The sequence below is a fragment of the Mauremys reevesii genome, linkage group 5 (genome assembly GCF_016161935.1).
Source record: "Mauremys reevesii isolate NIE-2019 linkage group 5, ASM1616193v1, whole genome shotgun sequence".
NCBI classification, from domain to species: Eukaryota; Metazoa; Chordata; order Testudines; family Geoemydidae; genus Mauremys; species Mauremys reevesii.
Genome location: NC_052627.1, coordinates 32,946,152 through 32,958,591, shown reverse-complemented (window position 1 = coordinate 32,958,591; position 12,440 = coordinate 32,946,152). Strand labels below are relative to the sequence as shown.

General features: G+C 41.4%; 1 protein-coding gene across 1 annotated transcript in view; it reads right to left on the bottom strand.

Moving 5' to 3' along the window:
• Positions 1 to 267: 267 nt before the first annotated feature.
• The window catches only part of LOC120406327 (alcohol dehydrogenase 1-like), a 69,069-nt gene continuing 56,896 nt past the window's right edge, over positions 268 to 12,440 (bottom strand). The window contains exons 2-3 of the mRNA XM_039540997.1: positions 2,823 to 2,942; positions 268 to 634 (exon numbers count right to left, since the gene is read on the bottom strand). Of these exons, the coding sequence (XP_039396931.1) occupies positions 611 to 634; positions 2,823 to 2,942 (144 nt within the window). The 3' untranslated portion in view covers positions 268 to 610. The remainder of the gene's footprint in view (positions 635 to 2,822; positions 2,943 to 12,440) is intronic.

Genomic DNA, 12,440 nt, shown 5'->3' with positions numbered 1-12,440 from the left:
TGATCAATATGCTGAGAATTTCTCTTATTACAGTAATCCATATTCATGATATCCCCACCTGTTAAGGAGGTGCAAACACAAAGTTTGAATTAGTTAACTTTATTTTTGATCCTGATACATTTACACAATGTTTGCAGTAGAGATCACAAGAGAACATGCAAAGGAAGAAGCAATTAGAAAACTAGTTTTCATACATTTAATTAAACATTACATTAACAGAAGGTCAAAATGTGAAACCCATGCTAACAAAAATCTTACTCAGGGAGGTTCCAATTGAGCTATTTTAATTACGTGATGAAGTGGCTAATTTAGTTTAATTCTGAATAACTTGGAAACAGACCCATCTCCAGGATAACCTCCTTCCTACATGCACTGCTCTCTTTCACACACTTCAAAGCTATGGACGCATTTTTGAATTCTTAGTTCCAAACCAAAATGGCTCCTAAATCTATTCATATGTTTCCAAGTTTAGACTTATACATCTCTAGAAGTAAAGATTAGTCAATTTTTTTATTAGTAGGTTGATTTTATAATGAGAAGGAGTCAGGCAGGTGATTCTGAAGGAGAAGCGCTGTGCTGCTCACATCTCACTCGTCATTGATCAGGAGCTTCAAACAACAGAATGCTGCGAATACTGAAACAGAAAATGGAAGAGTTAACATGTTTGTTAAACAATATTCCACACACATCAAGATGGACTTCATACACATAAATCATGCCCTATATATCAAGAACAACAAGCCTTTCTCCTTCTTCAATTATTTTCATAACTCCACTCTGTTAGCTATGCAACACAAATTGGCCACTGAAACAGAGAAGTAAACCTTTTCCAGCGAATAAGGACCATGTCTCCTAAATCTTCATGTAGGCTGTATTCCCAAAATTTCAGACTTAAGTGCCTAAAGCTAGGTACCTAAATTAAGTATTTAGGCTCCTGAATAAGTTGCCTGATTTTCAGGGTTTCCAAGCACACAGAATTCTCATAGTGACAGGCCACTATCTTTCTATTTCTATATGACAGATAGACCCGAGTCATGAGGTTCAGGTCTTGATCTCAGGTTTCTTCAAGTTTCAGGAATGATTGGATTCAGGATGCTTATTTAAACTCCTTATAAAGATAGATACAAGCTTCAAATACAAACATGCTGAAAGTTTGTGGAAAACTGGGATCTGGACCCATTTCCATTTTGAATCCCTCTCTTATTTATCACAAGAACGAGTGAAGAAATGGCAGAATCTGTCTCTAGAAATGCATACATCAGACTGACTCAAGAAATTATCGTTTAGATGAATAACTAAAATATCTCACCTTTTCCCTGCCCACAGCAATTAGAATCCTTAACTGATTTTCATCAAAAGGCAAAGTGAGGGTTATTAATGCATCTGTGTTACACTTCTTGTTCATGTAATCAGACATCAGTTTGAGGAAAGGAACTTTCAACTTCCACCCTTTAAAAAAAAACAACAGGCACCCTATTGCATTGCACATTGCCATGTAAAGAAGAGAAACCTTTGTAGAATGTGACATTCATTTAAAAAGATGGAAGGGGAAGAAAAATCAAGTTCATCAAATCAAGATGAAGATGGCGTTAGCTGCAGATGTGCTTACAACAACAATTAATTCTGCTTCACACAGCAGTGTAGTGCATTAGCATTCAGGGCTCAAATCAGCACCACAACACCTGGGAGCGATAATGAGCTCACCGGACTGAGAGTATGAAGACTCAGTTTGACCCTTTGTGTTTTGTTTCCAGAATTCTTGCTAATGAGACCAGCAGCACCAGTGTATCCATACCAGGGTGAATTAATTTAAACAAAAAATTACTTAAATCCCTGATTTAAATCTGCAATCAGAAAACCTTGATTGAAATAATGAATTTTAATCTTGTTTTCATTTGTACTTTTTTGTTATTTTCCAAAATGGTGAGTGATGTATTTCTTATTTACTAGATAGTGACCATTTCTGATTTGTGTCAAGTTCTATTTGACTGGAAACTGGAATTCAAATAGAAATGTGCAAAAACAGCTTTTAATTTTTTTTTGATTACTTTAATGTGCTGAGAAAAAAGTTGTCCAAACAGTTTGCATTTAAAACTAACTGATTTATTAAACTAAGAAAGTATGATCTGTAGTTAGTGACTAAACGTGATTCTTTCTAGTCACAATGTCCTTCAATATTTTAGATCTCATCCTCTCACACCTAGTTTTTATACATAGATAGGAACAGGGAAAACAAGGTTTTCTGCTTTTTCAACTCCCCACTGATTTCTTAACTTTGAATGAACAAGTCATTGAACTGAACTAGTTGAGTAAACTGATATGAAGTATATATAATCCTTGCCCCTGCGGAAGAGGTTACTGCTGTCAAAAGCTGGGTTAGCAGTTCAGCACATTCTAGTTCCAGGTGCTTAGCCAGTGACCTCTACCAGTTCAGTGGTTTGACTTTCTTTGAAACTTCAGCAGCAAACATGTACTGCTTCATATTTTTTTATTTAGTGCAAATTATTTTACAGATGTTGTCATAATTTCAAATGTCATTTTTAGATAGGCTTATTTTTAAAAAGAAAAAATGTATTTAATTTAAATAAAAATCCAATTTAAATTAAAAATATATTTTTTTTAAATCATCAATTTTTATCCACTTTGTTCCATACTAAGCAATGTATATGCAACGTGTAGCTTCCATCTCTGGCTATTCTCTGGCAGCAGGACCTTTTCCTTGTATAACTATGAAATCAAGATGAATATTCAGACTCTGTGAATTTCACAAGTACATCAGAGCACTAGGACTGCCACTTCTGCTTAACTCCAATCAAACTCACTTTCCATTGACGCCCAGTGAACAGCAGCAAAGGGTCAAAGGAGATCTGTGATCCTGAACGGGGTTCTCCTACCAGCACACAAATTCCATAGCCCAAGTGGCATGATAGAAGAGCAGCCATCTGTTTTAAAACACAGACATATAAAGAAGGCAGGAAGGTTATGAAATAAGCTTCCATTCAGAGCAGCAATGGAAACTGGTTGTAATTTTTCCATAATACTGCAGTTTTCTAAAAAGGAGACTATGCACAGAGTAACTAGGGTAGGGCCAATTGGTGATACCCTGACTCCACAAATAACTCACTTGAAGTCAACAGGAGCTCCTTGGAGCTCAGGCACTTGAAAGTAAGGTTACTAATTAAGGTGCCAAAGGAGAGGGTACATACCTTTCAGTAACTTGACTTCTTCAGGGTGTTTTGTCCCTATGTGTGCTCCCCGTGGGATGTGCATGTGCCCACACACTCTTGATTGGAGATTTGAATTAGCAGTGTCCACAGATCTGCACCTGTGCACCAGGCAGCCTTGTGCCCCAAAGCCCCAGGGCACAGAAGGAGGAATGGACCCATCATCACTCCAGTTCCTTCTCTACTACAGAGCTGCAGGCTCCACAGCACAGGGGAAGGAGGATGGGAAATTACTTACTTACTGAAAGATAAGTAAATTCCCCACCCTAGGAGGAAGGCATCCATTGTGATTATTCATGTTGGTGGCAGGCAAGAGAATGGGACTCCCACACATATCTTCATGGGGTCTTTTCACTACCTAAGGGAGTCTAGAATCTGTGGGGGTATGTAAACTTAATTGGGAAAGCTGTGCTTATATGGGGTATACACAATTCAAAGCCAGCCTGAAGACATCAAAGATGTAGCATCTCATGTGGCGTAATAAATGTTAAGGCCCACATAAGATCTGAAGGCAGGGCCTTACTGTTGTCTGAGGCCTCATCTGTAGGTTAGTGACTAAATTGGATATGGCGGAGAACCTGTTCCCCAGCAGATAGGCTCTGGCAGTTTTGGCAGCCAGGGTAGTGCCAATAAAATCTATTCTCTGAATCAGTGTGGACTTCCCTGGGTTGATAAGGAAGCTGAGAGACTGAAACAAGATGTGAGCTCTGTGGATTGCTGATGGTACTTCAGAAGCAAAGTGTCCCTCAAGAAGGCCAAGACTATAACAGGGTTCAAAAAAGAAATAAGTAAGTTCATGGAGGACAGGTCCATCAATGGCTGTTAGCCAGGATGGGCTGGGATGCAAAACCATGCTCTGAGTGACAGGGAATGGATCACTTGATGATTACCTGTTCTGTTCATTCCCTCTGAAGCACCTGTCATTGGCCACTGTCGGAAGACAGGATACTAGGCTAGATGAACCATTGATCTGACCCAGTATGTCTGTTCTTACGTAAGCCAATCATCTAGGTAGGGAAAGATTGCATTGAATCCTGATGTAGCTGAGCTATAACTACTGAGAGGGCCTTTTTGAAAACCCCTGAGGCCATGGTATTGATAATGCTCTGAGCCAACGACGAAGCACAGAAAATGTCTATGTCTACGTATAATGAAGTCAAAATACATGTCTTGAAGTTTGAGTACAGTAAACCAATCTGCCTGGTTTAGGGATGGGATTATGGTAGCAAGAGTCTCCATCCTGAAAGACTGTGAAAGGATACAGATATTCAGGTTACTGAGGTCTAGAATTGGTCTCCAACCACCGTTTCTTTAGGAAACCAGGAAATATTTGGAGTAAAAGCCTCTTCCCACAAATTCTGGAGGAACTGGTTCTATTGCTCCCAGACTGAAGAGGGACTGAAATTCCTGATTCAAGAGATTCTCCTAAGAGGGGTCCCTGAAGGGGAAAGTGGGAGGAATGAGGAAGAGTGAAAGTGGATGCAGTAACTATAAAAAACTTGTAGCCACAACCTCTGAAATCCACCTGTGCATGGTGATAAGTTCCCAAGAGGGTAGGAAATGTATGAGGTGGAGGTTGGGTTTGCACAGCACATTCAGAGAAGGGGATTGTTTGTTGCCCTTGTCCAGGCCATCAGAATGGCTGCTTGGGACAGGCCGGAGTAGGGAGGTTGTTATTGGAGTTGTCCCTTTCCTATGAGGCCAGGATCTCCTTCAGGGAGGCTCAGTAGGTCTGGAATAGGCCTGGTGTTGTTGATGTTGGAATGGCCAGGGTCGTCGTGCTGTCTGGGATTTACTGAAATGTCTCTTTTCCAGGTATGTACATTCCAAGCAACCAGGGTAGCCCTCAAATCCTTGAGGCAGTGAAGTGAGGGGTCAGTATCACAGCTGAACAGCTTTTGTCCTTTGAATGGGAGATTTTCCACTGTGTTTTGTAGCTCACAATAGCAGTGGCTAAAAAATGTGAAGCTGTCTCAGCAGCCTTGAAGGCAGCCTTTGAAGAAGTCATTGCTATCAGCTAGCCCTCAGAAATTGTGAACGGATCCCCCTTATCCTGTAGCAAATCATTAATAAAATGAGTAAGTTTTGCATAGTTATTAAAATCATTTTTGGTAGTTTACTACTTGAAACTGAAGGGCAGTCAAAGAACAACTCTTCCTGCCAAGGAGGTTTAGGCACTTGGCGTCTTTGTCCAAAGGTGTGGATCTGGATCTAGTCTGGAAGTTTCTCTCATTAACCCCATCCACCACCTGGGATTTGGGAGAGGGGCAAGAGAAGAAATATTCCAGCCCCTTGACTGGTATATAGTAATTTCATTCACCCATTTGTTCACCTATTGTTTGCTAAAATAAAGATTTGCCTTGTCTCACTCTTGCTGTTTTAAGGACCTTGTTTACTTATAGGTAAACACACATGCCTTTGTTCTGCCTAATTGGGGCTACATGGGTTTGAACATGTGCTACCAACATCATTTGGGGGAATCCATACATTTACATATAATGTTGCTACATATATTTCACCATGATATTATTGACCAGCAAGTTATTAGTGTTCAAATGATACCTTGTACAAAGATTACAGGGGTGTGCAGTGTGTGAATATAGGGGTCAAGTATCAGAGGGGTAGCCATGTTAGTCTGGTTCTGTAGAAGCAGCAAAGAATCCTGTGGCACCTTATAGACTAACAGACGTTTTGCAGCATGAGCTTTCGTGGGTGAATACCCACTTCTTCGGATGCAAGAATACCCACTTCTTCTTCTTGCATCCGAAGAAGTGGGTATTCACCCACGAAAGCTCATGCTGCAAAACGTCTGTTAGTCTATAAGGTGCCACAGGATTCTTTGCTGAATATAGGGGTGCATTCAGTCACAGCAGAATGGCACTATAGGTGAAAGAAAGCAATGTCATCAAAGCTGGATCATTTCACAGAGATGTATCTGTTTCAATAAAAGTTTGCCAGGAATGCAAGGGAGGGACTCGCTCATGTTCAATATCCCGCAGGTTAGGGTACAGACCCAGGAGATGGGAAAGCCAGATTCAAGCCTGTGCTCTGCCTGATTCACAGCTGAGTTTTATTCCATTCCAGATCACTCATAAGAACATAAGAACAGCCGTACCAGGTCAGACCAAAGGTCCATCTAGCCCAGTATCCTGTCTACCGACAGTGGCCAATGCCAGGTGCCCCAGAGGGAGTGAACCTAACAGGCAATGATCAAGTGATCTCTCTCCTGCCATCCATCTCCATCCTCTGACAAACAGAGGCTAGGGACACCATTCCTTACCCATCCTGGCTAATAGCCATTTATGGACTTAACCACCATGAATTTATCCAGTTCCCTTTTAAACGCTGTTATAGTCCTAGCCTTCACAACCTCCTCAGGTAAGGAGTTCCACAAGTTGACTGTGCGCTGCGTGAAGAAGAACTTCCTTTTGTTTGTTTTAAACCTGCTGCCTATTAATTTCATTTGGTGACCCCTAGTTCTTGTATTATGGAAATAAGTAAATAACTTTTCCTTATCCACTTTTTCCACATCACCCATGATTTTATATACCTCTATCATATCCCTCCTTAGTCTCCTCTTTTCCAAGCTGAAGAGTCCTAGCCTCTTTAATCTTTCCTCATATGGGACCCTCTCCAAACCCCTAATCATTTTAGTTGCCCTTTTCTGAACCTTTTCTAATGCCAGTATATCTTTTTTGAGATGAGGAGACCACATCTGTATGCAGTATTCGAGATGTGGGCATACCATGGATTTATATAAGAGCAATAGTATATCCAAATCCTACAGAGCAGACACTTGACCCTAGGTCTCCCACATCCCATGCAAGTACTGTAACCACCCAGCAACAGCGTGACTCACACACACCATGAAAATTAATGTTCTGTAAGGGTTTGTGCTCATTCCAATGTGGAACAAAAACAAATTGTGAAATCTCAAAAGTTGCCAAGGAACAGAATTGCTGTCCTCCAGTCAGCTCTGTTAGCGAGTTCATGCACAGCACTGATATGTTAGAGAGAGAGCTTCAGCCACTACTCTACCTTGTCACCTGCAGTACAAATAATACTTAGCACCTATGTAGCACTTGACATTGATAATCTCCCTTCAGTGCTTTTACATAACTACTTCACACAGAGTTAAGGACTATTAGTTCCATTTCACAAATGGGGAAAATGGAGGCAGAAAGTGGTGAAGTGAGGTATGCAAGGTCACACAGGAAATACTTTGCATGTATATGTTGCAAGATAGTTTGCTTAAACACTAATCAGATCAGGAATTCTATTTTATTTTATGAGTTATTATAGACTAGTATCTTTTTTACTAGTCATCTTTATACAGTCAATCCAGGCATACTGGATTGCATGCTATGTATCAATAAGAAATTCACAAACATTCAGCCATGCCCTGAGACCTAGTGAACATCTGACATGTCACATACTGGATTATGCTTTTAAATTAAAAGGAAAGAGAATCCACTAGTCTCTGGTTATTTAAATAAACTATTTAGATTGCTAGCCTTCGCACACTCTGTTGTTTTCAGTGTCAAGGTGAAGGCTATTTGAGCATTTGCTGATATTTTTTACAGAAATCAGTCCTTCAGACTACCATCTATCCAGATCCATTTCCACTTAACCTATGCATTTTATGTTCTTTCTGGATTTTATGCCTATATATTTAAGATAGGGAATGGGGTCTGGTTAGTGTGTTACGTTGTTAGCAAGGTAGTGGGGAGATGGGACTGCTAGCTTCCATTCCCGAGTCTGCTACTGAATCCATTTTGTGATCAGGGACAAGTCATTTCATCTTCCTGTGCCTCCATTTATGAATGAGTATAATAATATTTAATTCGGTGTTGTAAAGCTGTAATAATTGAAATGCTCTAAGATCTTTGAATGAAAGACTCTCTATGGACCTGAGCCAAAGCCCATTCAAGTCAGTGGGATCTTTCTATTGATTTCTGGATCAGGCCCTAAGTGCAAAGTGTTATTTTATTAATAATGAAAGCAAATTATTTCATTGTTGGGGAGTCTACTCCAGCAAAAAAAACCCAACAAAAATAGAATAACTCACTCTATCCATTCCATTGCTGAAATGTGTTTGTGCAGGCAGGAGACCTAGCAAGATCATTTCACTTAGCTTTGGTGGCAGACGACCAGCGAAAATGTTGAATCCCTGGAAGTGGAAAACTTGGCAAAGCATTTGTACAAGTCGTAGGAAGAACTACAGAATGACTCATTATTTATTAACAAATAAACAGCTATCAGCAGGATGTAGTGGTCTGGGATGGATTGATGTCTCACTAAGGAGTGGGAACCCTGCAAGACAACTAGAGTATTATGACTATCTTTAACTACACAACACAATTGGGCAATTTATTACAGCTCCTAGTCACGGCAGTTCTCTAATTCCATGTGCACCATTCTGAGGTTGCACAGGTCTGTGAAAGGTTTACATGGTCAATAATCAATTTGGAAGATTTTTCTTAAACATTCCTGCTCATTTTATTTTTAAAGAAATATCTAAACTGGGCAAAGTGGCTTTGAGAAACAAGCACCAAAACTATTTATTGAAGAAAACAGACTTGACAATGCCAAGTGTTCAAAACTCAAGTCAGGGGCCCCCAAAATAATGAGATTGACTTAAAAATCATGATGTTTTAAAAATAATACATTGCATTGAAATCAGTGGGAGTTAGGCACCTATATTCTTTTCAGGATCTGGGCCAAACAGTGCTATATAAGAGCTCAGTATTATATATCTTATTAGGTAGCCCTCTGACGTAAGAGCTCACCCTAAATGTCTCAGACATACTGAATATGATTCTGCTTCACTTTTAATAGCAGATCATTGATCCCTTGAGTGGTCAGTTAAGAAAAGTTTCACTGTAACTGGTTTTATATGCATATTTGTGAGCACTGTTGATAAGGAAGTTTTAGATTTTGCCACACCTCAGCAGTTGTGGCTTGTTTTTGTGAAATCAGGTTTGAATAAGATGCAGGCTCCAGTTCACAGTTCAGGGGAAAGACTGGTTCAGATAAAAGGTTCTGATTTTGGACCTCTCTCTGCTGAGAGACCATTTCTTCTGAAAAAACTTTCAACAATCATTCCCCTGAAGATGACTGAACCACTTCAAGTCAGACTCTCAGCTGGTGTATGGTGCAGGCCCATTGTCAGGAAATTCTGTAGGGCCGGCTTCTGGCACCCTTATGCCAAGAGGGGCTTTACTCCCTGAGGAGTCCCACTGATGTCCATGGGACTCCTGGCAGAATAAGACACTGTTCAGCATGAGTAAGGCTGACAGAACTGGGTCCTACGGTTCTCCTGCAGAGACTATGCTTCCTTGATTCTGCCTTCAGGCACGGCCCTGAGCAAGAGCTGGTGCAGATGCTGCACCAACTCCAAACTAGCCCTGTAAGGCACTGTGACTCAGAGACTCAACTGTGAGTCAGAATCCCTCCCCTACTTCCTCCTTGCTTCGGGGGGAGTTGGGATTAGTTATTTAGGCCCAGATCCACAGAAGTATTTAAGCTCCTAACTTCCACTGAAATCAATGGGCGTTAGGTGCCTAAATACCTTTCAGGGTCTAGACGTTACTGCTGATCTATGAGAGCTACAAATTACTACCCCCCAAACCAAGTGCTATGTCAGCTACCCAGTCCCTGGCCATCAAGTAGGGATGTGGGCAGGAGCCAATGCTCCAAATATTCCCTGGTCATTTGATCTGGGGCAGAAGCGAGCAGGTGAATAGGTTTTGGTATCCTGAGTATGGCTGTAAGGGGTGGAGGGGAGTTCTTAGTCCCTGCAGTCATGAGTCTAAGTCAAAATCTAGCCCGCTCTTTGGGCCAGACAGAGCCCAATGTCATTGCTCAATAACAACAGTCATCACAAGGCCACAGACTGCTGTCTAATTCCAGTGTGTCTGGTTGTGGTGGGACTGACTCTGACTTTCATTTTTTTATTTCATCAGCTCGGTATTTCTCTGCATCTCCTCCGCATTTATTATGGTTGGTTATCTAAGTCTCTTCAGGCTGTCTTTTAAACCCATCCTTCCCAGAAAGGCTTCCTTTCATTCCATCTTTAAAATGATGAGACAAATTGGACTATGCTGGTGTAAATCAGGACAGAATTTGGCCCTGTCTCTCAGATTCCTCATTCTCAGCCAGCCATTTATTCTGGAAACCCTCCTTGCAGGTCCCAGACCAAACCACTTCCCCTTCTGCTCCTGGCATTTGACCAGAACTCAGTCAAAGGGCAGAGTAATCAGGGACAGAATCTTTACCTGTGCCAGTTCTGGAGTACACTTTGCCAGAGGCAAATAGATGTATGTCCCCCACATGATAAAACTACAATTGAATATTTTGCTGCCATTCAACTGCCACCTACTTTTCCTATGTGTTAGAACCAGCTCTGGTTTTTAAACAGTTTCCAGGAGTTACCATGGATCATATACTAGTCAGCAATTCCATCTATTTTGATAAGTGGTGCTTGGATCAGTCAGTGGTTGCTACTTAAGACAAATTGTAACGAGCTCCTGTTGGTTCTGATTGTCTTGACCTGCTGGATCCTGTGGGCAGGTCCCTGCCACTAGAAAATATTCCTTTAAAAGAAAGAAAGAAAGAAAGAAAGAAAGAAAGAAAGAAAGAAATTAAATCTGTGTTGGAGGATTCCACCATGGGGATCCCCAGCATTCCTAGGGGCTAAAGTCAGCTGTTGAGTAAGAAGGCAAAGCTCTTACCAAAATGCGTGAGGCAAAGGGAGTTTAAAAAGTAGAAACGGGCAAAGGTAGAAGTTTATAAACAAAAATAGGTAAAGGCAGAGACTTGGGCGAGGGGAGGGATGTGGAAGTTAGCAATGTGTAGCGAATAAAATAGAATAGGGAAGTAGTATGTAAATAGATGGGAATGAAACTGGATTCTGGCCTCTCCAACCATGTCAACTCCTGCAAAATCCGGTGGCCCAGGCAGGATAGGGGGCAGTCCAGAGCAGTCGTCACATGTGCGCAGGTGGTCAGGTACCAGGCAGGTCACTCTGCATCAGAGGCAGTCCAGGGTGCTGGTCAGAGTTCTCGAAGGGGTCAGTAGCCAGAAGATCCAATTCAAGGGACTGGGGCAGTGCATTGGGGAGTAAGGTCAGACAAGGCAGCAAGGCAAGGCAAGGCCAGGCAAAGCAGCAAAGCATGGCAGTCAGTGGAACAGCCAACAGGCAATGGTTTGTTGCTCGGATAGCTTCCTTTTCCTTTTGGGGCCTTTCTATTGTCCAAGTACCAATGAGAGTGCTGCAACCAGGCGCCTGGGGTGTGGCTACAGTGGACCTGTAGGCCTTTAGCACTAGGGCTATTGGTTGGAGGTGCTAATTCAATGCGCCGCTCTGGTGCAGTGGCTATATCTTACTAAAGTCATACATCGAAGCACAGGTAATGCACCTCAAAAATGAGAAAAATAATCAATGCAGGTTATTCCAGTACAGGACAAAAACTTCCACACAACTAAGTTTGATCCAATTATATACATGTAGCAGCAACAGTGATATAAATCAAATTCTGCCAGAATGCTAAATAGTGAAAACAAACATGCAGTTACAATGTGTAATGAAACAACTATCATATTTACCTATGTCCTCTGAATTTGTATTTTTTTCACAAGTGACACATACAATTCATTCAATCTCAGGAGGATGTGAAAATATAGTTTTCCTAAATTCTCACCTCCCAAAAATATTTTTGCATACATGCACACTCTGTAGTCCATATCTGCTCTGAGTTATGCCCATGCAACGTCACTAAAGTCAGTGTGGATGTGCAGTGCACCTGAAGACAGAATTTGGCCCTATTTTTGTGTGCCTAAAGTTTGCAACGAGGAACAAGTTATACAGCAAGAGAGAGAATCCATAATGAGGAAGAGGGGAGTAGACAGTTTATTTCTCTTGCTGATGGCTACAGCACTCTGACAGTAGAGTGGAGTAGCACTAAGGTCTACAAAAAAAGTCTTGGTTACGATAGGTGTTTATTCATTTAGTAGTAACAGTAGCTGCAGCAATGTGCTGCCAGGTAATAAATCCAAAATCAGATCAAATAGTTTCTCTCTCTGGGTTCAGACAACAATTTTTTAGAGTCAGTCTGCCCTTGCTCCAGTCTGGAGCACTGGGTGAGGGGAGGTGTGTCCATTGGTGCATGTGTATATGGAGCTATAGCGGTCTCGTGGAGGCGGGCTGCCTGTGCA